Consider the following 27,159-nt stretch of genomic DNA (forward strand, 5'->3'; position numbering starts at 1 on the left):
ACCATACCATTCAAGATGGACCACATTCAAACATACTGATATGCAGCATGCATCTACACAATATTTAAGAAATAGGAACACAGGCACAAATATTAACCTTTAGTAACTTTATCCTGAACCAGAATAGTGCATTTACTAATCACACTGTACACTGTTTTACATATTAATGACATATGAACAATATTGACTTATATTTTCTCATTATGGAAAAAGTGCACTTAAGACATCATAATAACTGTTAGGCCTTCGCTTCTACCAATTACCACATACTGACGTTATATTCTTGGTGCATAACTTGTGTGACGCAGCATAAAATTATACTACAGTAATTTCTTCTTTGTAAAAAATAATGTGTCAGAAAATCTATGTAAGAAAATATACTCATTAATAGTCTGTGACTGCCATAGTACTGCAGTCACATTACACAACATTCTTTTTCTTAAGTCAATTGAAATTACAGTGTTATAAACTAACAAGAACAAATTACTTCACAGTGATCCTTTTTTAATCATATTACAGGGTATATCAACTTTTCTTGCATGTATAGCTCTTTGACTTTTCATACAAAATTTGTGAAAACACTCTTCTGTGTGAGAAACTTGATTAACATATGAACAATGTTAAACATGACATGATTCCATGAAAACCCAACCAAACTAAAGTGGATTTGTTATTTGGATTTGTGTGTGAGAGTGGACTGTCCTTTTTACTTAGGAGGGGTCAGGGGTCAGACGGATATATCCCTTGCCCGAAGGGACTTGAACCTTCTCAAACCCTTTAGAGAAGAGTTTGTTGGCATCGTCGTCAGAGAGGCTGGGCACAACCATGCACTTGTCACCACGCTGAAATAGAGCATGCACACAGAGATATTAACAGCTATTACAACTTATTCCACGAAGCCCAAGAAACTACATTTCTGCAGTTTTACACTGTTATCTTTTTTATTATAATAATTCATATCATTCATTGCTGGTACAGCTGTATTTCATACCATGGAATAATATCTTCTCCTCTTCCATTAGAGCCCACTTTTCATAATATGCCATTGTTCACTTCAGTTTTAAGGTTATCAAAACATCTAACTCACTAAATTCATAACCAAGTCAAAATTTGGTGAAATATTTTAGAAGATCAAAGTTAACGTTTCTCTCTCAATTCGGCCTACATTGACATTTTTTTCTGACTTATGCTGACATCTCTTAAATCTTATCACATTGTACATAAATGCCCCATTGATTATGTTGGAGATGGAGAAAAAAAGTGAACTTAAACTTGGAAGTGCTGATACATGTCAATATCTTGTTATGCTGATATTAAACATAGAAAAAGAATGACATGATCTGATTATGTGACATGATCTGATTATGTGACATACAGAATTTTTTTCCATACCTTTTTTTATGCATTTGTGAAGAACTTAAAAGTCAGTCTAAAGAAGACTGGGTTATGTAGTGATATTATAATCAGATTATATCAGGGAAGCTAGCTTTCCAGGTAGACATGCACTTGACATTGAAGCTGGCGAAATGCTTCTATCTTCACTCCATTGTCTACAGTGCCAAATTCGCACGTCAATAATCATATTAAAGCTTATCTTTGATGGCTACACTCTTTCTACTCACTCAACAAATGCAGTGGCGGATCCAGGGGGGGGGGGGGGGGACACACAGGGCGTGCTTCCCTCTTTATTTTTCATTAAAACAAAAGAAAGGAGAAGAAAAAAAATGGGGGGGGGGTTGCGTGCACCCCCTGTAATTTTGTAAAGGCACCTCCCCTTAACAGAATTCCTGGATCCGCCCCTGAAATGTATATCAAATTAAGGAACTCTGTAATCACATTACACAGGTTATACACAGCAATAACAGGCTGGGTAGGAATGCTACCACACTGTCAACGACAGACTTGTGACTTGGTATATACTGTGTAACTTTTTCTGCAACACTGGACTTTAATCAGGTTTGACTGAAAATATGGGAAATGCAAAGGCAGAACAGAAGGAGAATATCTAAAAACAGAGGAAGGTAATCAGGAAGTACAGAAGTTCAGAATACAGAAGTACACAGAGTAGTACCAGGTATAGAAAAAAACAACAACAGAGAAATAAGAAATGACTGAGGCCATCAATGCAAATTTCAGCCAGTCAAACAGACATTTTCTTACCCAGCTATACCATACATACCTTCCAGTCCACAGGGGTGGCAACCTTCTTTGTAGCAGTCAGTTGCAGCGAGTCAATGACGCGAAGAATCTCACTGTGTGAAGACAAAAGAACGGAAGGCCACATTGTCGACTAATATGAAAATATGACTATACCCACTAGCTTTGAATACCAAGTACACATGCCTGTTTAATGTTTACCAAGTACTTTATTGTGCAATGCATTCATATAAACTGTACAGTGAAATATATCACATAAAAACTGCATTTCTCAGATTCATCTCAGCGTGGACCTACTACACACATGAATTTATAAGAAAGGTCTTTCTATGATCCCACATAATCACCACCGCCACCTGATTATGTGCATCTTAGTATTAAAATACATTCAGATGTTTGAACAATGACAATTGCATAATAGTACAGTGCATAACAGAGCTTACCATGCATGTTTCCCACAGTGTATTCTGTTAATCACATTAGTAACATGGAAACATGCAAGTTTTGCTCATGTACTTTTACAGGACAGATTATTACATCAATCATCATCAATACATACTGCATATGAAAGAAAAAAAACAGAATAAAACAAAATCCCAAAGAGACAGCATCAAGTACTCACTCAAAGTTCCTTCCTGTGGTAGCTGGATAGAGAATGGAAAGTTTCAGCTTCTTGTCTGGCCCAATGATGAAAACCTGTCAATTGGAGATTAGATGACAAAGATGTGAAATAGTAAAAATAGCGAGTACCAGTTCCTCTCTCTGCCCCTCCCCCCCCCCCCCCAAAAAAAAAAAAACAACAACAACAACAACAACAACAATTACTGTGCACATCATTCAATTACCACACTATGACTGCAAATAATTCAGTGAATATCACTCATTGATAAATGGCTGTGTATTGAGCCAATAGTCAGTTCACTGATTATTTGACATTCTCTTAATTTCGCCATCAGGTTCCTGTCAACAAAATAAAATCAACTGTCTGCTTTTCATAAACAGAATGTTTGTTCGATCAAGTCTCACTGAAACCATCTGTACAGATAAACAAAATAGCAAATCATTCCTTAAAACTTGAGCAGTAAGTTTGTACTACAGTTGAAGGTCTGTGTGTTTTGGGTTTTTTGTTGTTGTTTCTTTTCTCTCTCTCTCTCTCTCTCTCTCTCTTTCTCTCTCAATCAGCTTACAATAGAACATGCACAGTGTTAATTTGATATTCAACAGCATGACATTAATTTACATTTAGGTATATCATCTATCATGTATTTCGGAAAAGAAAGTCTCATTTGGGAGAAAACTTGCACATCTTAGGTAAAGTATTTATCTTGCAAGTCTTAACTTGGTTATTAACTCCATGTAACAATAGGACCGATTGATACAAAAATAGCACTTGTCATTACTCAGTTTTTATCATTGTAAAAAGCTACATTAGTTGCTCTCATTCAAGGCTACATTAGTAAAGGACCACGCTAGCCATGAATATTTCACAGTCTATTCAAACATGCACTCTTACCATTTGATAGCAAAATGAAGATGTGTTTTGTAAGCAAATCTCAGTCAGAAACTGTTAAGTCTACTCGGGTAGAGTATGGCATCACTATCTAGAATGCATAATATCTCCTGTATATAAGCCTACCAACAAACAATTTAGAAAACAAATTCTCAAGGAAACTGCTATAAGCAACTTTGACAAAGTTTCTGTACAGCAATTGTCTTTCATTTGAACATGTAGTATGAAGATCACATAACACTTGATAATTGTAGCACTATAAAAACACAAAACTCTTTGATGCAATTTTGAAGAGATTTACCCATTATTAGAGAAACATCCAAAGTCTCAAATGCTCTCATTAAACTCATTAATATTCAAATTGCTGCACAACAAACCGGATGTGAGAATATTCTCCTGACATTCTTTAATGACCAAGAAGCATCTATCATACAAACAGAATTTTTTTTTTATAACATCTATAGAAAGAATAATCAGTCACATGATTGTCTGCTAGGCTGCAGTACAGTCCACAGGGAAAAACTTTTCACCTTCCGCATTCCCTTTCCCACCCAAGGGCCCTTAATCATTACACTCCATAGTATAAAGTCATAACATACATTGTACAAACATGGATAAAGCGACTATGAAGTTAACTTGACAAAGTGACCAGACAATGTGATCACAATCAAAATATTCCAAGAGCATGACTGCAGTTTGCTCCATGATTATACTGAAATCATTGTACATTCCCCTCAATATGGCCCCTAAAGCAGGATACTGTACTGCCAAAGTGTGTGGAACATATGACTGTAGTGAGCACATCATGACACATATCTTGTTTACTCAGTGTACGATGATCTTCTTTGATACACTTTCCTACAAATCACTTCAAAACGACTTGAATTTCTTAGCTTTCATGCACACAGCTTAAGTAAGACTCTTGTTCTCAAGAATGCTTTTCTTCTCTGTTTGCTTGCTTTGCTTGCTTTGCTTTTTCTTATTTGTACTGGAGGTGAATACGATAACTTGTTCCTTTATTTGAGACAAAGGTTGAAACCTTGATCAAAGGTCTAGAACTTCTAATAATTACTGAATGCAATAACTGCATTTCACTAAAGGTTTTCTGTTGTAATGCCAATGCAAGTCAACAAGTATTGTAACCTTGATGTGAATTTGTCCATGTCACTCATCTTTGGCTTCCTGATCTAATCATACCATACGCAGATAATTTTTGGCATTCATTTCTAGTGTTTACTTTCTGATTAACTAGTATTCTCTTCTTTCTGTGATAACACAAGCCACTCCAACACGCACAAGACTCTCCATATCACTTGCCAACAATACACAAAGATAGCACAATCTCTCACACAGTCCTTCTTTCCCATGCAATATACTGTATCTAGCTTTCACAAAGGCATGAAAAGTCAGCAGGAAATTGATATCTCTAGAAATTTTGTTGGTGGGGCTTATCAACAACTTGGAAACTCAATAATAAACATATCGGACCAAATCCAATTCAAATCCTAAATTTGTAATGTTCTGACTTAAATATGAAACTGAAACCAAATTGGCGAGGGCATAGCAAGCAACACACCTCTAACGACACGGAGAAAGTGGAAAGCATGTACTGTTTGTTGGGCATGACACAGCAATTCAGAATAGGTATTGACCTGTTGGATCTACTGGGAAAATCAGTCCACTAGCTTTTCAAATTTGAGGTAGCATGCATGCTTATCATTGTGGAGGCTTGGAGGCAGTCACTTGTTAAAATGTTTGTATTGCGTAACATCAAATTGGTCTTCTAAAGTCCACTGGCTATTTTGCATGTGGTACCTGGACAAAAGATATGCCCGATTTTGAAGTTCCTGTGCCGTAACTATACAAATAAATGTAGATGGCTGTGACTGCAGCTGCTGTACACATGCACGTATTACACAGTTTGTTCTGCCTCCAAATCAAATCAAATGGAGGTTAGACCATGTACAATGGAATTGACTGGGTACAATATAACCTGGCAGGTACATTAGCACACTGTATTTGACAAACTTTGAGTTTGGAAAACCCAATGGCAGCCATTATGCTTTACCAGCAAGAATTCAAATACTTTAAAAGCATCCATCATATCCTATGTTCACATCTTTCATCACTATTAGATTTCAGCCAAACCCAGCAATCAACAGTTCCTACGATAGAGACTATTAAAAGGTATTTGTGTGAACAATACCAACCCCCCCCCCCCCACAAAAAAATGATAATAATGATAATTGTATGAACATAGCAATCTGCAAAAATATTACAAGCCCACTTTATATATATATATATATATATATATATATATATATAGACACACACACACACACACACACAAGGGAATATAATAATGATCAGAAATTGCAATCAGCACATTAATCAAGATATACTTTCATACTCTCATGCAATTAAGATTTTAGCAATATATTCTTACTTTTAGACTAGTCCCTGTTGCATAAAATAAGCTGCAATCAACCATTAGTCAGGTATCAGCCAATCAGAATCAGTATCCACAGTTGTGTTTGCTTTCTCGATTAATGTTTGATCTCAACTTTTATGTAACAGGCTCAGGTGCTCTTCTCATAAAAGATGTGTATCTCAAATTCTTTGCACTCTTTCAATGGCTTTGTTTCATCTTACATGTAAGCCACGAAAAAATACACCCGAGCAGTGATATATAATTACAAAAATAATGATAACTAGAGAAGCACACTGAGAGCGCAGACCTCTGCCAAGCATGCAGCTCAGGTCCATCACTGATCTTGTTCTTCCATAGAGATATCAGGGATTTTCACCCATACATACTTTAATACTGTGTGCTGAAAGCCGCCCGATTTCCCAATATAGAAGCCTTTGTTATGTCATAAGCCCTCAGCTGCACGGCACGCCTCACCCTTGCAGAAACTAGAGCACGCATGCAAACCTCAAATACAGGCAGCCTGAACTCCCAAGTTCATTGACCCCACCTACCAAAATATCAAGAATCATCCATAAATTCCCCCAAATTTCTCGGATCACTACCAAAAGTCAATCGTTTGTTACTTGTGTTATTCTCAACCTTTCCTGCAAGTTTCATCCAATTTGTTGGCTACTTTTTGAAATATTTTGCACACAGACGGACAAACTAAGTAACTAACTTACTAACAAACAAACAAACGGAAATGAAAACGTAATCTCCTCCCTTGGCAAAGGTAATAATAAATCATGCAAGCACCAACAAGCAGAAGAAAGAGTGATGAAGACATGAGATTGGTGACTTACAGCTCTGGCAGTCAGTGGCATGCCAGCCTTGTCTTTCTCATCTGGGTCCACCATACCAAGCTTGACAGCCAACTCACGCTTAGGGTCAGCAATGATTGGGTACGGCCATTCACTGGTGAAACCCGAATAGCTTTGGATGTCCTAATTGTCACAAAGGGAAAGAAGATGAAATGATTAATATCTTTCAGCATTTCATTTCTTTGATGCTGTGTTTCAAAATCCCCTGATATCATTCATATTAACTGGTCATCAATATTTCATGTGTGGTTAAATCTGGAATCTGACATTAATGACACTAATAAGGTAAATTCCCGTTTGACAAAACTGACGCTATTGCTGTCACAAACATTTTTTGTAGAATAGTGTGATTACGTGTGACTTTATAGTACGCCCTTTACATAAATTTCTTAAAGACTTTCACATTATCTTCAGTTTTAACTCTTAATAGCTTTTGAAAGGATGATGCTACTGATTGTATTACTCATCGATAGAATGAGTTAATAAAGTGTGATCAATTTCAGTATAATCCAATAATCCAGGGAGGTGTTAGAGAAGGAAGGGAAACAAGTATTTCTCCTTTGTACCCATCATGCTCCATGCTGCCCATAAGTTATGCGCTCTATCTCGGGTGTGAATTAACTGAGCACTTTGATGACAGAAGACAGCATTTTTATTTAAGTATGCACCATTCCTCATTCACAACAAACTGAGCGGGCAGCAGTTCGCTGTCCCATTCAATATTTGGCAGCAGTTATTTGAGTGTAGATTATATGACATGCTAACAAACATCAGTTCAAATTTGTACTTCTTTAACTGTAAAATACTATAAAAGTTATTAGCCTGTTGAAGACAAGTCCCCAGTATACTCAGGCCAATGTCTATGGGAAATGCATGTTGTAGCAAAATAAGCCCGTCCTCGAGGGGTTAAAGGGATCGTATAGTTTTGGTTGAGACCTAATTTCAGGTTTCTAACATTTTTTGGTGAGATAATGAGAAACCTCTTATGAAATATGAAAGAGCATGTAATTCTATGAGGAATTCAACGTTTATTTGATGAAAATTGGGTTTGAAATGGCTGAGATATCCAAAAAAGAGTGATTCTAATAAAGTGTGGGACCCACACTTTATTACGATCGCTTTGTTTTACTTTGTTTTTGGATGTTTCAGTCATTCCAAACCCGATTTTCATCAAATAAACTTGGAATTCCTCTTAAAATGGTATGCTCTGTACTATATCATAAGTGTTTTCTTGGTATCTCGCAAAAAGTTAAAAGCCAAATTCTCATCTCCACCAATACTGTACCATCCCTTTAAGTACGTGGAAACACGCTCTAGCCAATCATTTAATCCAAAAGATTTCTCAAATACAAAATCTGGTAGACAAAATTATGCATAGAAGTGCGCAAGATGGTTACCCTGTTGAGGACTAGTCCCGAGTACACTCGGGCAGGGGTCTTTGGGAAATGCATGTTGTAGCAAAATCATTACGTCCTCAATGGGTTAAATGCTAACTTTTTATGCGATCTAAATTTCCTCTTTTTTTCAGTCCTTGGGTATTGATAAAACAAAGATTTGACGAAAAAACTGGAAGGATCTGTTCTGAGACACATAACCAAACAGTGAAACCACAAAGGATTTCAACATTTCCTCTGAAATACCCAGCTTAAAATGGTTAAAATCAAGAACCTCTTATTTGGTCTTTATGTTAAAACTCTATGTAAGAGCAGCTTAGAGCATGGAATATCAAAGCCAGTGTTAAGCATTCAATTGTCACACAATAGAACCTACACACAAATTTGCACAAATCAAACAGAGATTCCACTCCTCTGACACCACCCTGGATAATCCCTTCATTGTTGTTGTTTTGCAATTGTACATTCTGTTTTTGTCCCATTCATCGCATAGAGCAAGGCTCAGTAAAATCATAAGTGCTTGAATAGATCCAATACCTCAGAGTTTTATTTTGGGTTTTTTTCTCAGTTCACACTTTTCCAGAATGTGTGCTTTCTTTCCAATATAGAAAGTCCATTTGAATTGAGATCATTTCATAGCTTTAAGTCTGCTCTTTTGGAATCTGCTCTTAACTATTCAAATATCCACATCTGGCAGCTCTTAGTTTTTGTGTGTGTGTGTGTGTTTTTTTGTTTTTTTTTTGTGATGCAGGGTCACATATTTCCAGCCAAAGTTCATTGATCTTTGACATTGAACTCTGATATTTTATTCATTTAACTTATAATTTCATGAAGATAAATTTCCATCTTGCTACCAAGTGAATTCTCTCTCAACATTCCTGTCAATTATAGCTATGGTTTGACGACACTTCTAGCAAAAGCAGCTCATGATTTTGATCTCATAAGAAACTACGTACAAAATTGTGGGAAATGCATTGACAAGCAAAACTAGCTAAAAGCACTCAGTGGCCCGTATTCCACTGTAGACCAAGGTTTAAACCCATTTTAGACTTACCTGTGGTTTAGGTAGACCCGAGGTTTAATTTTGTATTCTGCTAGCGAGGTTTAGTTAAACCCAAGTCTATTTCGAGTTTAAATTAAACCCGAAAAAGTCTTGGGTCAAGCCACCATGGTGCCCTCTATGGAAGAAGAAATTCTCCCTCTCTGAGTACTTTTCTCTCCATAAATCCACTTCAATTTATTATTGGCAGTGTATCAGCCACATGAGCGTGACTTTCTTGGATTTTGAATAGTTTTTACGGGTATTTATGTCGAATAAGGGCATGCTGTATTTTTGCTTGCGACGACTCGTGAAGCACTGTACATTACTGTACATTACTGTACAGTTTGTGTACGTGTGTGCGATGCACATCACAGGATACATGATGGTAAGCGCTATTATATTCCTGGCTAGCTAGCTTTGAATGCTCAGTACCAGCACAGCCATCGCGCCACGCCGGCCGGCAACACGGTTGCTGTGTGCGCTGGATGGGACATGGCTATTTATGTCGATTGAATCGTGAATTCGGAATGGATTGGCGATTGATCAAACCAGGACTTTGAGGTAAGAAATTGAATAAAAGCTTTTCTCTTAGGATTGTCATTTGATAAAAATGGAAACCATTCTAAAATTTAGAAATAGGGCCTAGATCTAACGTTAGGCCTATATCAACCCTGTCTTGATATTTAGAAGTAACGTTAGATTTTACCTACTTGGTACCGTACCACACTAACCTGAATTTTAATAGATCTAACGTTAGTCCTACGATCTAGGTTCTCGATCCAAGTTAACAGTTACTGAGTTAGTCTATACTGCCAAATCGACCTCAGGCTCAACCTACCCTCTAGTCCTACATTGAGTTCTTGGTCTAGTCTTCAGGTTATTTTCATCGTAAAGTCTAGACTAACTACAGGTAGTACTAGGTAGTAGTATTTCTAACATTTAGATCTCGAGTCTCTTCTAAGTGTACAAATACGACCTAGTACATGTACTAGTAGGCGTATCTCGTGTGTACACGCGTGTGGCTGGCAAGCTAGCTGCTGTATGTATCCAGCCAGCCTCTCGTTTTTTGTGCCATTGGCATTGATCTGTGTGCTGGGGGGTGTTTCACAAAGCCGTTCTTAAGTTAAGAAGGACTTTAAGTGCGACTGGTGATCAGTTCTCGTGCTGAATTATTGAGATTCTAATAGGTATAGCACACAAGAACTGATTACCAGTCGCACTTAAGTCCTTCTTAACTTTAAGAACGGCTTTGTGAAACACCCCCCTGGTACCCTTACCAGTCATCCTTAGACTCGATTTAAACTCGAAATAAACCTCCTCCTCTGTAGGTTTAATTTAAACCCAATTTAGACCACAGCTGGACTTAGTAGAATACAAATTAAACCTGGGTTTAAACCTGGGTCTAAACTGGTGGTTTAAACCCAGGTTTAAACTCCAAAAACCCACTTTAGACCCAGGCGTGGGTTTAAACTCGGGTCTAAGTTTTTAGCAGAATACGGGCCAGAGAGTGCAGACCTCTGCCAAGCACAGCTAATTTCAACCCAAACACGCATGATAGCACCCAATTTTCCCATAGAAACCTTTGATTTACGTCATTAGCTTCAAGCTGCAGGGTGCCTCACCAAAGCAAAGCACATGTATGCAAGACTAAAATACACATTGTAAGCACATCTTGAACTCCAAAGTTCATTTGCCCTATCTGCCAAAAGATCCCAAATGCTTCAAGAATCCATAACGATTCCAATATTTTGCTTACTGATCAAACGGACTTGACAAGTCCAATGGGGGGGGGGGGGGGGGGGGGGACATGTTCATTTTTTTTTAACCACTTAAGTTTCAATCCAAGTTTCAAGAAGATAGAATGACTGTGTCATGAAGTAAACTGCAATTTATGTGCTTACTTTGAAATTCATATCAATGAATTCTGTGACTAGCCAAATTTATCACGTCAGTGTGATGCAGTCTCATAACTCATACTATTCAAGACTTTCACTTTTTTTTTCTTCTTTTTTGTTTGTTGTTGCTATAATCAGCATATTTCAAACTCATCACACCAGAAGCACACATGATGAGATAAAATGTGATGTAACAGTACAGGGCAACTTGGCTAGAAATCAAATAAGATGAAAATGTAATGAAAGATGTGTGGCTGATACCAATGTTTGACATACACCACAATTTCCTGTGCCATGTGTCACTGGCCTAAGTATACATTGTAAAACATTCCTTCATTGCACGTATCAGGTTACAGCAAATCAAATAAAGTCAGTTATTGAAATTCATCACACAAAGTATATTCCTACCATGCTTTCAGACCTTTGGCCTGTCCCATCATTAATTCACAAGTGCTGCATATAATATCCATAGCTGGGGAAATACACTGTAGCTCGTGGAATACTTGCATGTAGGAGATATTTTGATCTATAAAAAAATAGCTACAGCAATCAAAGTGCTTGACTTGCCTTATTTGATTTTAATACTGTAAAAGTGGAAATATTTGTGCATTCTGTGTAAAAATAAAGCATGCCAATATTTTTGCTCTCTAGTGTACATATACCACTCTGTAATGTCTTGACTAAGAAGAATACAAAAAAAATATTCAAAATTAATTTTACTCAGCTGAGTAAAAAAAAAAATATACACCATTTATACACAATTATCACTTCTGGTTCTAGAGAAGAATATTTTTACAGATTCCTTAATTTTGGAGGGTTTGGGCCCCCCTGGGGCCTCCTGGGTGGGGCATGGTGCCCATTTTAACAAATTGAGTTCCTAACCCCCTAGGGATGCTACCTGCCAAGTTTGATGAAAATCAGTCTTGGGGTTTTCAAGAAGAAGATGAAAATGTAAAAGGTTTACGCACGACGCACGACGCACGACGCACGACGGACGACGCACGACGGACGATGCACGACGGACGCCGGACGAAGGGCAATCGCAATAGCTCACTTGAGCCTTTGGCTCAGGCGAGCTAAAAATCCATGATGTTGTTTTCAGCAAGAAGATGAAAATTTAGGCCCTCATTTGGACCCCCCCCCCCTCCATCCCATCCCGCTTCCTTGGGTCCCAAGGGGATTGGGGGGGGGGGGGGGGGGGGAAGGTACCCCTGATTCTCCCATGAACAAACTTGAAACAACAGTCATCAATATACTGACTCATTGTATCAACTTAGCTCAATCACTTCCAGTTCTACAGAAAATCTGTAAAGATTCCTTAAAGGAGGGGGGGGGGGAGGGGACCCCTGGGGCCCCCAAGGTGGGGCATCGTGCCCATTTGATGGAGTTGAGATTCTATCCCTCTTTGGATGCTACCTGCCAAGTGCAGGGTTTTCAAGAAAAAGATTTCGGTCCAAATTTAGGCCCCCTGGGGCTCCCCAGGTGGGGCATGGTGCCCATTTGATGGGAATGAGATTCTTTCCCCCTAGGGATGCTACCTGCCAACTTCCGTGAAAATTCATAATGGCATTTTTAAAAAAAAAAAACGAAAATGTACAATTTGGGCCCCATTAGGACCCCTCCCCACCCCCCTCCCCTGGGTCCCAAGGGGGGCACCCCTGATTCTGCCATGAACAAACTTGAAACTACAGTCATCAATGTACTAATTCATAGTATTAACTTAGCTCTATCACTTCTGGTTCTAGAGAAGAAGATTTTGTAAGATTCCTTAATTTTGGGGGGTTTGGGCCCCTCTGAGGGCCCCCAGGTAGGGCATGGTGCCCGCTTGAACAAATTAAGATCCTATCCCCCTAGGGATGCTACCTGCCAAGGGGGTTCTCAAGAAGAAGATGAAAATGTAAAAGTTTACGCACGACGCACGACGGACGCCGGACGCTGAAGAGCGATCACAATAGCTCACTTGAGCCTTCGGCTCAGGTGAGCTAAAAAAAAAGAAATCCACTTCTACATTAACTGCATAGGACAGTGTGTCATTTTGCCTTCCTACAACAGCCTGAGAATCAGACTGAATTTGGCATGGAAGACTAGCAGCGATCTAGTGAACCAGGTCGCAACAGCTTGCTAAAATACATGACATGAAGTTACCAAGCACCGAGTAAGAACTATTCTCCATTATTCTGGATGAGAAAAACACTTTGAATAATAACAATGGACACACTTACAATTTTTTGGTGGCCTGGTTGGGCCAACAAAAAAATTATTTCTTAAAAAGTGTGACATCTATCTCAAATGTTGAACTTATGTGTGATTTGTTTTGTTTTGTTTTGTTTTGTTTTTATTTTTTATTTTTCATACCAACCTTGATCCATCCCTTGTGGCTCTCTGCATCATCACATGACAGAGCCAAAAGCTTCACGTTCCTCTTCTCAAACTCCCCAGTCAGCTGGGCCACCCTCCCCAGCTCAGTGGTACAGACTGGGGTGTAGTCAGCCGGATGAGAGAACAGGATGCCCCATCTGAGAAATAAGGGGAGAAACCATGCTTTAGAGGGAATCTACAATGTACATCACTTATTACTTTAACAGTGCATTTTATAGCAGTGAATTTACCACGGGGTACATTTTTTATTTTTGCATTTTGAATGCTCTAAGATGTACATGAGGCAAGTAGGCATATATGCTTCCAGGGCTTTGCTAGTACGTGACATCTCAAGGAAGATTTACAGTCTGCTAACAATACTCCTGGTTTTATCATACACCATGTTGACTTTGTAAACAGCAAATTGATAATGCTACTTACGGTGACAGCAGAGCATGATTTAATGACTGGAATGCAAAAAAAAAAAAAAAAAAAAATACTCAGAGACGGGTTATTTCAACAAGTATGATCAATTTCAAGTCATGGACTTTCAGCAATACATGCAATTTCAAGCAGCTCAAGTGCTTTAATGCATCAACTGCACACACGTATGTACTGAAAAAAATACAGTAATCACGCAAGCACACACATTGATTGCACCCGGGAGCATGCAACTATAATGCAGCAGCAGGGTACATTTCTCTGTGATAAACTGTGAAACAAGGAATGTTCGCAAGCATTTTAATATCGCAAATTATGCAAGCGCCAAGATTCGGGAAATTAAAATGCACACAAAAGTTCTCGTCTACACTATATGCATTGAATGCCAGTGGCAATTCACGAAAATCTCATGCCCCAAAAGAGGCTGTCAGCTCCAGTTCGCCAAAATTTCACGCCGCAAAAAAAGGCTGTTGGCTCCATTTCGCGAATATATCATGTTTTACAGCATCCCATCACTTGAATAGATGTATTACATACTTCTAATATGCCAAAGGATTGTACAAAATGTGGTTTTAATGTGGAGGCAGTAGAAGTTTTTGAATCAAAAATAAATGTGATATATAATTAAATGTTCATCAGTCATATACATTGCAGATGTGATACATATGTTTAATATCAGTAGTGTATATGTCATATACTGTAAAAGTGGATATTTTCGCGCGAGTTATTTTCCGTGCTCGGCCAGGCAAGAAGAGTTTCGCGTGTTTTTAATTCCGCGGAATCAAGACATCAACTACTGGAACATACAGCATGTAAAAATATTAGCATGCTTTTATTTTCGTGTTCGGTTCTGAATGCGCGAAATGCATGAAAATTTCCACTTTTACAGTAGACAGCAAAAAGTGCTTTCCTAGCAATAGGCACTATCCTTTAAAAACAGTGATTACTTGACTGAATGGTTGATATTGATACCCTGAAATAGTATTTTCGCACCCATGGGTACTAATATCTGGTTTATAGATTTGAAGTGTGAATTTTAAATTTGACACATTTTCTCTCATTCTACTTTCTACATTTGAAATTACTAATTGATTTTAAAAACATGTAGTGAATTTGGCCACCTCTGTATATGAAATTTGTTGCATAATCTTGAAATCCATATGTGCTGTGCAAGATGGTTCACTCAAATAAAGTCCACCAATGGCAAGTCATGAGTTTTATGGTATGTTCATGGACCTTGCTGAGATTTATTGCTCTGTCTGCAGAAGACCGCCGGGATGTTTGTATCCAACACCCTGTGCACGTGCGCAAAACACATACATGGTATGACATTATGGTTGTGTTTGATGTGGGATCAGCTGAAAGAGGTGCCATCAGCCTTGCTAGAATCATGTCTGATTGTGATACTAGCATAAAATGTTGGCAAAGAAATAGTAGATGCTTTATCATCATTCCTGAACACATTTTTTTTTTAACAGTATCTTCATTGTCATGCCCATAAACTGTTGAGCTGTACGTGCCTAGTGACCTGAAAGTCGATCTTTTTTTTTTCTGATCATTCTGTCAGTTTACCCAAGCCTTGTGCCCTTGAGGAATGCTGCATAGTTACTTTGCTATCTATATCGCTGCTGAGGTCAGTTCAAGGTGCGAAACTCCTTGTAAGAAGAAGAAATGTTCACAATCACAAGCACTATCAATGTACCTCAGTGCACTGTAGGCCCATTTCTGTGGGAGTGTACACAATATTTCCTAACTGCAAGGAATCACTAAGTACATCTCCTTTTTGATTCTCTCTCCCTCAAAGTGGTTTGGCTTTGACTCAAAGAAGTTAAATACAGAGAGCATTTATTGACTAGTTTTCCTCATCCAAATTCTTGAAATTGCCACGTCATCTTCAACTTGAGTTTGATGACATGATTATAAAGTTTTCAAAAAGTACCAGAGAATTAATATCTAACTTTGGACTATGATCCCTGATCTTTATTCTACCTGATGAACAGCCAACTACTGATCAGTAATGTTGATCAGGTTTACGCCCCCCCCCCCCCCTCATGACATCAAATATGCATTAGTCATAATTGATGATACTTCTATCAAACATTATCTGTTGACAATTGATACTTACAATCATTCCATGTTCTGGACAACTCAGTGGAAGCATAATGGAATTACAAAACATTTCCCCTCTTATCACATCATACCCTCGTTCTACAAATTTGCCTTGAAACAACTTCCATTGCTCACAGTATGCCTTGAATACCCAAGCAGGTTTGGGAAATGGAGTTCCAACTTGCTGTAAACATTCAAACGGCTGTCAGTTTTCTTTCGACGTATAGAAGAATTCCACAGGTGCATTTGTGACTTTGATGATCGGGGTTCGATGCTGCCGTCTTTTTTAGCACAGAGATGATTCATTTGGAACACTAACATAATATCGGCTATATTTTGTTTGTTTTTGTATTAAGGGAAATTAAATTTCAGCTAATGATAAGGCACATGAAAAAGAAAGTAACTCCTGTCCAGGATTATGTCAAAAAGTGTAAATCTGAGCCGTACTTTGTGAAAATATTTGAACTGCACCCTTACTGGAAAGTCGATTTTATCATCTTTCCGATCACTTCCATCACGTGAAACTGATATGGTGTAATCTTCAAGTGTAGCTCTTTATTCATTTATATGTTAGATTAGTGTAAAAACATGTAAAGTTGGGTAATTTTAATTCTAATTTCATCAATTTTTGTGGCATTTTTATTCACACATCCCTGTCATCTGCCTGTGTCTGTACCTTTATGTACCGGTACCGCTAATGTTTCATAAGAAGGTACAGCGAAACGTAATTACCATCATAAAGACATATCTTCCATTGGGTGTGACGAGTCATGATGCAATGCCACATGAATCAATTGTCTTCGTATCTGTGAGGCAGCTCCAGTTTAGCACATACTTCAAATATTTCTTAGTGGCGGCATCAAACCTGGGATCAAAGTGAATAACACTGTAGTTACTCCATCTCTTGAACCTCCTTGGAATACCCTAGTACACCAGGTCCCTGTAGCTTCAACTCATTGCATTTGGAAACATGATACATCAAGTTCCCAAAATGTAGACAAGCAGGCCTGCATGCATGGCCTATATTCATGTTTATTTGTAATATGATGACAAGAAAAATAACCAAGTTTCTTCTACCAATACCTGTTCTTTTTCTGTATCAAAACTGCAATAATTTTCGTCTGTGCATTTTACCTTTTTTTACGTAGAAGTGTGCTTTATTTTGCTATAAAACTCATTAGAAGATGTATGTGGCAACTATGTGGCTGAGCTCACTAGAATTCAACTTTTGCTGACCACATTCTGGTGCCATTATCATGCAAAACAAAAGAGCTTGTGAGCCAAGCGCATGCTCTACTCACATCTAGCATCCAATCAATATTTTGCATTGTTTGATGGCACACGACAGTTTATCCTGGAAAAGGGCTACATGTGCCTCTTGAATGCTTTTGCACAGGCAGATTTCCAACCTTTCTATTCTTGGGTCAAAAAAAGCAAAAAGAATCATCTGGGCCATTGAGGGATCTGAGTATTGTGGAAGCAACAGCTTACTGCCTACCTAGTCGTATCAAAGAATTTGACCTGAACATTCTATGACTTTGAATCTGGGAGACATCTCCCAACCCTTCTTAGATTAAAGCGCTAATGAGTTATCATAATTCCACCCGAAGAAAAAAAAGAAGAAATTTATATCACGTAATATTGGATAGACTGATATGAAATGAACACTGTGACAAAACAGGCACCTTTGAGGCACTGGACAAAATGACTGTTCGTACGATGACCAATGGGCATCAACAGGTGGTTATCTTACCCGTTCCTTACGGGAACCTGGTATGCCAGGTTCCCGTGGCGTCAACTGATATACAGGAACCTGAGATACCAGGTTCCCAAAACCTAGACAGGAGTGCCTACATTCATGGCCTAAATTCATGTTAATTTGTGTTTCGCTGCACAGAAAAATGGTTTTGATAGAAAGATTAGACTTTCTTCTATCAATATACAGTTTTCTTTCTGTATGAAAGGAAAGTATGCGTACCGCAGTACTATTGACTTTTTTTCCAATGGAGTGTGAGCTTGTTTTGCTGTAAAACTCGTATAAAGATCACAGCGATCAATGTTGAACTCATAGATATTTGACTTTGCTGACTCCACTCAGGTGCCTCTTTTGTGTAAAACATTTCAAGCATTTTTTAGCGCATCAGTGCATGCTCCATTTACACCCCTGACCAATATTTCTCTTGTTCGATGGCGCATATATAATGTACATTGTAGTTGACCGTGGAAAGGGGGGTACATGTAGCGCTTGAATGCTTTCGCACATGTGGATCACCATCCGTCCGTTTTCTGTCAACCTGCAAAGATTGCGGGAGGAATAGGTTACCGTAAATGCCCCCCCCCCCCCCCCCCCCCCAGAAATCGCCACTGGCTATACTACAAGGGACGGGAAGACTTAGTTTTGACTGGGTACTGCGGGTGAACTTTCAAATCGTATAGGACATGAAGGGTCCAATGATGGTAAAAGCATCAAAGTCAAGATTATTCGGGTGAATGTTTAAATGAGAATTGGCTTTTTATCACTGTTTTAGTGAAATCCCATTGTCTACAACATTGCATTGTTGGCACCGGATGCTAGGGGGCGTTCGTCAAAGAGACAAAATGTATCAATATGAACGCTTGGATAAATTCGGATCGTGAAATAACTGTTTTGATGAACTGATTTCTACGTTATCAATGGTTTTCCCCTTTATGGATGCTTCAGCTTTCTTCCTCAATATAAGCTAGTCTTTACTAGTCCTCTTAGACTTTTCTTTATAGTCCATTGTTGTCACAACCGATCACTTTCATAAAGTAAGTTTTTAGAGGAACTTACTCCTACTTTCGTTTGAACATGCTAGTTTAGAATATATTTTTGTCAATCATATATAGGCCTCTGGAGAGGTATTAGTTTAGCTCGATTCCTCCACAAACTCTCTTCCTAATCCTATTCATCCTATTCCTGGCTATAGATTTAGTAAGCAGACCTAGATCTACCAGTGCAGTGGTTCTTCGTGATACGGAATTGCAATCTGTAGTCTCATCTGTACCTTGAACTTAAGTATCAATTTGGTATTTATGGTTATGAATTTACTAGATCAAGGCTAACTATACACAGCCCAGTCGCTGCAAATAGCGGGCTGTGCTTCGCACAGCGTCTGGTTGGGCTAGATTAAGGCTAACTGCAGCAGCGACCCCAACACGTTACTGCCACTGGTTACAGCACCCCGCGCCGGGGTTAGATTATAAGGCGCTCCTTAACACACAACTATATTAATTTACTGTGGGAGAGCTTCGCGTTCGGATCGGGCTGGTCGCAGTTACTTCTAACAAGGTGTTAGATCTGGATCTGGATCTGGATATGAATGAGTACGCTGAAAAACTCTGGATAGAGTATCACTCAGCACTGTGGTGTGATGTGCAGCTAATCACAACGGAAGTGACGCTGGAGCGCTTCTTTAAATGTGTCAAATTTATGAATCTGCTTTATATTACTCGGCAGATTATTCCAATCCTTCGCTGTTCTATGGAAGAAGGAGTTGGCGAGAGCTGTTGAAGAACCGTGTGAAGTAGAATAATTATGAGGATGATAGCTTCGGGTTGTCATACCTCTCGGTGCTTGAGCAGGGTTGATATAATCCTCGAGCTTTAAATCAATGTTACCGTGCTTTATTTTATGAAATGCTGATAGCCTTAAAAGCTTGTGGCGTTCTGGGAGTGGATGAAGTTTGAGATCCTTTATCATTCCGCAGACAAAAGACTGCCACTTATAATCATTACAGATGAATCTGGTTGCTCTATTTTGTACTGCTTGAATCTTAGAGATGTTACATAGAGTGAAGGGGTCCCACACTGTACAGCAATACTCCAAGTGGGGACGCACTAGGCTCTTATATGCTTGTAATTTAACATTTCTCTGTGCATTATGTAGATGACGACGAAGAAAGCCAATCATGCTGCTTGCTCCGGCTGTGGTTGTATCAATAATATGTCTATTCCATTTTAAGTTGTCTGATAAGACAACTCCTAGGTATTTGTGACTGGACACTGATTCTAACTGGTGACCGGATAAGGTGTACGTGTGATGAATGGGTCCAGACTTCCCTGTGAAGCGCATAACGTTGCATTTGTCCGGCTTGTATTTCATTTGCCATCTTTTCCCCCAAGTCTCTAACGCAAGGTACGCAGTCGCAGATCTTGTTGAAGTATGACACAATCTTTATGTGTCTTAATGGGACGGTAAACTACACAATCGTCTGCGAATAAGCAGACATTGGATGAAACTTGATCAGGGAGATTATTGATATATGATAAGAAAAGCAATGGGCCCAGAACAGTGCCTTGGGGCACTCCTGAAGAAACATGAACAGGTCTTGAGGATGACCCTTGGACTACGACTATTTGTTCCCTTTCTGTGAGAAAGTGTGAAATCCATGAAAGTACCGTTAGTGAGCCCTGGATTCCAAGATGCTTGAGGCGATGAAGGAGCCTCTGATGTGGTACAGTATCAAACGCTTTCGCAAAACACAACAGTGGTCAGTGTCAACTTGCTTAATCTAATGGTTTCCACAGAGGAGAAAATATGATGAATTGTTGTGATCAGTTGGGACTCACACGACCGTCTGGATCTGAATCCATGTTGTGTGTTACTGAGGATATTGTTATCCTCCAGATGGCTCATAATGTGGCGATAAATAATATGTTCCAAGAATTTGCAGCAGATGGATGTGAGGGATACCGGCCTGTAGTTGGCTGGGTTGGATCTGCTACCCTTCTTGCACGAAGCATTTAACTAATGTAGTCTCCAATCTCTGGGTAGCGTGCCAGTCCAAAGACTTTGCGTAAATATGACTTGCAATATAGGTGCAACTTGTGCAGCACGTGACTTGAGGAATTTAGGAGAAATGCCGTCTGGGCCTGAGGCTTTATTTACATTTAAGCTCTTGAGAAGTTTCACAATACCTTCTGAAGAAATAATCAAATCTGATATTGTTTGGAATTTGTCTCTGTCCCATATGAGGAACATTGGTCAAATCTTCTTTAGATCTAGTGAAAACTGATTGATATTGATCACTTAAGGCTTCAGCTTTTTCACGAGCTCTATCGGCTAATTTTCCTTTGGAATATAGAGCCGATATACCATTTGTGTCACGCCTCTCTATTGCTTAATGAAAGACCAAAATTTCTTGGGGTTGAAGTAAGTGAGTCAAAAACTGTTGTTCCTAATAGTTTAGTATTGTTCAGCTTTTCGAAGTTCTTTTTGGACTTGCTTACGAAGCTGCCTATAACGGCACCAGTTCCGTTGAGATTCATCTGTTTTGGCACTGTAAAATGCCCTATTTTCCTTTCTAATTACTGAGTAATCGCTTGAGATCTGCATGCACTAACCCCCGGCCCGGCGCGGGGCGCTGTAAACTCGGTTGGGGTCGCTGTAACTGCGACCGGCAGCCCCATTCGCACAGCGTAGGGGGCTGCTGGTCGTAGTTGGGTCGCTGGTGCGGTTAGATCTGCACATAGACTAGTCATAGATACTTACGAGTCGTTGAAAAATTCGTGAAATTTCAGTTTTCCTACGCTGGTGTCCACCTCCGAGTCGGGGAAAACATCTCCAAGATTCAATCCAGGCATGTTGTCTCTGCCCTGTTAGTTCGCGAAAGGTCTGAATTGAGGAGAGAGACGCTGATCTACTACACCACACAGCTGTACAGCGAGCAATGAGATGTTTTCTTGATCTTCGAGTGCGTGCTTTTACGACACGTGTGATTCTACCGATGCGATGCGTGATGCGATGATGCAGCCATGCGAGCCAACGACGCGTCGTTCGCGACCCTCTCGAGACAGACAAGCGAGGCTAGGCCGACACGTTTCCGTGCTGCACGTGCGTTACAAAACTCCGGATCGATCCATCCGGGGTGCATGGTGCAAGTGGGCGTGGCAGTTCTGCATAATCATCAAAGAGATTTTTCTCAATTCAATTCAACTTTCAATTCAATTCAACTTTATTTAACACTTCCATCAAATAAACAAAGAAATTATGTACATTGCATATGTACAGGATAATCCAGTAATACTTGCAGAACATAATTTGACAAGGTTCATAAATATGAAAATGAGAAGTAGATGCGATTACATCTTTGTTAATATATACATAAAGCGTATAATACAAATCAACTAAGGATGAGGATGGAAGTGGAGGGTCCCATTAAGAAGCAGAGCTTGTACGATGTATGGGACTCCCACCACTGGGGAAAATCTGTTTGATAATAATTGATAAGACTGGATCCTGGGCCCTGTTGCATAAAACCCTTACCGCTGGACATACCGCTCCTTTCTAGCGGTAAGTCTTCAAATTAGCGGTAAATTTTATAATCCTTAATGCTGATTGGCTAAAGTTAAAGACAGGGGGTCTACCCATTGAAGAATAATTTTCAAGAAAACATGAAATGATTCGCCTTTGAGTGGTGATCTTAGTCAGAAAGGCTGATTCATGTACCAAAAGAAACAAATTTACACACAAGATATTACAAATTTATAGGAGGAACGTGAAGGTAGGATAAAAGGTTGATATAGGTTATGAGAGTCCAAACGCACCGCTTCAGTGGCACAATTGCTATGCCAGTGAGATACAGTCTATGTGGTAAATTCATTCTTGCTCATTGATGAAAACACTATCAAGTTATTCACTGTTATTATATACCTCATAAGTGAGATTCGTATCACTCATTGGTCAAAAGTATATCACGTGACAAGGTGTAGTCCCGTCTATCTTGCCTTAGGGTTTTCATGTAAGTGATAGAAAGGCAAAACCCTCGTGATAGAAAGGCAAACCCCTCGTGATAGAAAGGCAAAACCCTCGTGATAGAATTCGTAAACCCTCCGCGACTTTTGTACACATAACAAGTACACTAGACTTCGCGCGCGGTGTCCGCAACCCCTCCACCGTGGCCCACCCAAGGCAAGGAAGGACGTTCACTACGCGCATCGTATAAACACATGCAAAATCATCGCACTACCCTTACAAAAAATAACCATGAAATTTACGGTATTACCATGGTAAAACCTCAATTGCCATAGTAAAACCATGGTATCGATGGTATTACTACGAGTACCACAGAAAAACCATGGTGATGCATGGTGATACCACAGAAAAACCATGGTAAAACCTCAATTGCCATAGTAAAACCATGGTATCAATGGTATTGCTATGAGTACCACAGAAAAACCATGGTGATGCACGGTGATACCACAGAAAAACCATGGTAAACTATCAATACCATGACACGACCATGGTACTGATACGTATACTATAGAATAACTGTGAAGTCTATGGCATTTCCATGGTTTTACCATAGGCGACACAAAATAACCATGGTAATAGTATGTTATAATTTTTATACCATAGCACTACCATGGTATTACTACCAGTACCATGGAAAAACCATGCCATCTACTGTATTTGCCTGGTATAACTATACAGGTACAATAAAATAACTATGGTGATGCCGGGTTATGGCCATCATACCATGGCATCACCACGGTATTACCACTTGTACCATAAAATAACCATGGTATATAAGGAATTTCCCCAGTATCGCTGCACTAATTAACCATGGATATACCATGTAATAACCATCATACCATGGCACGGTTCTGGCACTACTAGGCCTACTTGTACCATAGAATAACCACGGAGATACCATATATTATGATAACCATCATACCATGTACTACAACCACAGGGTCTTTAATCGTACCGCAGCATATATAACCATAGTCTTTTTGTCATCTTCTGTATATCTAAGGGTACACAAAAATAGCCATGGTGATACCATGGTTCAACAACAACATATCAATTATGATATTCTTATAGCTGAAAGGGACTGTACAGTAGGTACTGGTTGAGATGAGGATTCAGATTTACAACTTAATTTTTTTCTGTTAGATGATAAACCTCTCATGAAATAAAGTGTATGAAAGAGCATATACAGCTGTAATTTCAAGAAGGATTCAACGTTTTGAAGAAAATTCGTCTTGAAATGGCTGAGATTACCAACCCCCCCCCCCCCAAAAAAAAAAAAAAAAAAAAATCAAAATGAAATTGACAGGCCCCATCTTTCATTAGGAGCTCTTTGTTTTAATTTGTTTTTAGATATCTCAGTCATTTCTCAGCCTGTTTTCATTAAATAAACGTTTGAGTCCTCTTCTGCTCTTTATCATTTCAAAGAGTGGTTTCTAAATATCTCGCAAAATGTTACCAGCTGAATCCTCATCTCATCCAGTACTGTATACTCCTTTTAAATGTCAAATAATGACGAAAAAAGATACATTCTCTACTGGTATCACAAGGAAAAAATGGTCCCATTATAGCTATCCGTTTGACCCAACTTGTTCAAATAGTTGCAAACTGGAAGTAGGCCGATACTCGTTCACATTACCATGGTGTGAATTACCATACAATTAAAGATGAAAATTAATACCAACTCACGCCATTCCAGCTGACACTAAATTGAATGAGCTGGCACACTCTGAAAAAAAAACCCCAATCAATTCCAGCTGAATATTATGGCCTGGCTCTAAATCATTGATTATGAAGTTTTATTTGTACCAACTGGAAAACATGTCGTTCAACTGGCAGACTCACTAGTTGACTCCACTTAGACAAGTTGACTCCAAACTAACATTTCATTCCAACTGACAGACTGAAACAAATGAAATAAACTAGGCAATTGTCTACCAATTAGAATTCATTGACATAACCTACAGATTCACCACTGGATTCCAATTGCAAGAAACGGAATAAAGTGTCATACTGAAATATCAACTACCCGATTCCTGTATAGATACAATAATTGTATTGAACTTGACTAGACACAACTGGCAGATTTACCAGTTGATTCCACTTGAAAGCGATGGAATGGACTGGTACACTGAGAAAACATAGATGACTCCAGTTTGAACAAATGGATCAAACTGTGATGAGTGAGTTACATGTGTGTAATAACAACATACCTAATAGTAGTAGCATAGTGGTACTGGTGATGATAATGATGATGATGATGATAATAATAATAATAATAATAATAATGATAATAATAATAATAATAATAATGATAATAATAAGGTCTTATCCAGGAGAGCCTCTCCAGTGTTGTCGCTGCTCTATACCACAGGGCCCTGCCATACCACTAACAGTTGAACTGTTCTAATGAAAATGACAGATTAAAAAAATTAGATCTATTGTGTAAACTGGAACATTAAAGCCTATTGGTTGATTCCAGTAGGAAGAAATAGACCAAAGTATGCCCTTAGACAAAGTGGGATCAACTGGACACAACAAGCAGATTTTTCAGTTGATGATCCACTGGAAAGAAATTGTGTGAAATGGCATACAACAACCAGTTGATTACAGTAGAAACAATGAGTGCACATTCGAGTTCGACACCCACAAATCATACAGCCAACAAATCAAACAACCCATGAATTTGACACCTAGCGAACAAGGCCCACATGACTGCGACACTGGGTAAATAAGGCCCACGACACTTTTACAATAAGCCCCATGATGCAATGTCGAGCTTGTGGGCCGTATGACTTGTGGGATGACCCCGAAAAAATTGGACCAATTTGGTGCAGGTTGAATCGACTGGACACAACTGGCAGATTTACCAGTAAGAACTGGCATACTAAAACATCAACTCCATGATTCCAGCAGATTCAACTTTTTTGAACCAGGCTCTTGTATACCTGTTGCAAATGACTTGACACAACTGATAGATTTATTCAACTTCAAAGCAATGCAGATTTAACCTACATGCACTTTGATAAAGTTTAGGCTGTAACAGTTAGTAGAACCCAGCCGGGTAATGTATCAAACTGGCATGACTGGGGAAGTTCATACCAGTTCATCAAATCTGGCAGTTTTACCAATTGATTCCACTTTTTAAACGATTATAAACGTACCAATACATTACAGTCAAAACTATTGGACCATTATGAGTATACTTGCAACGAATGGGAAAAATCAAAATATATATCAACCGATTCTAAAGGTAAACCCCTTTAACTCTAAGGGACGTGGCAGGAGAGGGAAGGGCGGAATCCACCCTCGATGTTTCGAGTCTGCGATGGAAGAGACCCTGTCATGAGACATTTTCCTGACTTTTTTTCAAGTTCAACTTCAAATTCATTGTTGTTTTTTCCACAGCAAAATAATCTATTTGGTGAACATAAATCTCGCTTTCTTCAATGAAAGTAGAATGCATGTAATTTGTACAGAGAAAGCAATAATTGAAAACCTAAAGTAGGGGTACAATGCAGTGGTTGCTGAGGTAACAAAAGTGAAATAAATGAAATATGCATTGTGTGAAAAAAGCAGGGACCCACTAAAAAGACAAAGCTTGTGAAGTACGGTCCCTTCTCCGATTGAAAAAAAAAATCGACGCAAAGATTGATTGAAAACAGCAACAAAGAAACTCTTTAAAAATCTGACTATTCTTTATCGGAGCAGATCCAGGAATTCCGTAAATGGGGTGGGGGTGGGGATGGGGGAGGGATCTGTCATGGTGCCACTTCCGCAATTAAAGGGGGCAGACACGCCCATTTTCATTTTGTTTTCTTTTTATTTATTTATTTTTATCTTATCAAAAATTAAAGAAGGGGCCCCCTGGTGCTATCACTGCTGTAACAGTAATCACTGCGATTAATTGATCTTATGCTAATTATGGTCTAAAAGTGGTCAATGAGAATCTCATAAGAAAACAAAGGAAACAATAAAAAAACAAAGAAATACATTTGAAACTCAAAAAAAAATCATATACATAATAAATTGGCTTTTGGAAGTCCTTTAATGTCTGATGCATGGTCTTTAAACATGTAAAAACAGACTTACAAATGATTAAGAAATAGACTCTTAATGCTTTTAATTAGGCTAAAATAAGATGATGGGCCTAATTTGAACAAATAATTAATTGATGAATTAAAATTAGA

The 27,159-nt window shown here is 38.8% G+C and overlaps 1 protein-coding gene across 1 annotated transcript; it reads right to left on the reverse strand.

Moving 5' to 3' along the window:
- Nucleotides 1-21,904, reverse strand: LOC139725058 (peroxiredoxin-6-like). The gene is made up of 6 exons (XM_071636146.1): nt 21,710-21,904; nt 13,649-13,805; nt 6,941-7,081; nt 2,780-2,853; nt 2,180-2,252; nt 1-842 (listed from the first exon to the last, which is right to left on the reverse strand). The coding sequence occupies exons 1-6, from the start codon at nt 21,799-21,801 to the stop codon at nt 711-713; spliced, it is 669 nt and encodes a 222-aa protein (XP_071492247.1). The 5' UTR covers nt 21,802-21,904; the 3' UTR covers nt 1-710.
- Between the last annotated feature and the right edge of the window lie 5,255 nt (nt 21,905-27,159).

The sequence above is a fragment of the Diadema antillarum genome, unplaced genomic scaffold (assembly GCF_040938485.1).
Source record: "Diadema antillarum isolate AM-2024a unplaced genomic scaffold, OU_Dant_1.0 seq00000014_RagTag, whole genome shotgun sequence".
Classification (NCBI taxonomy): Eukaryota; Metazoa; Echinodermata; class Echinoidea; order Diadematoida; family Diadematidae; genus Diadema; species Diadema antillarum.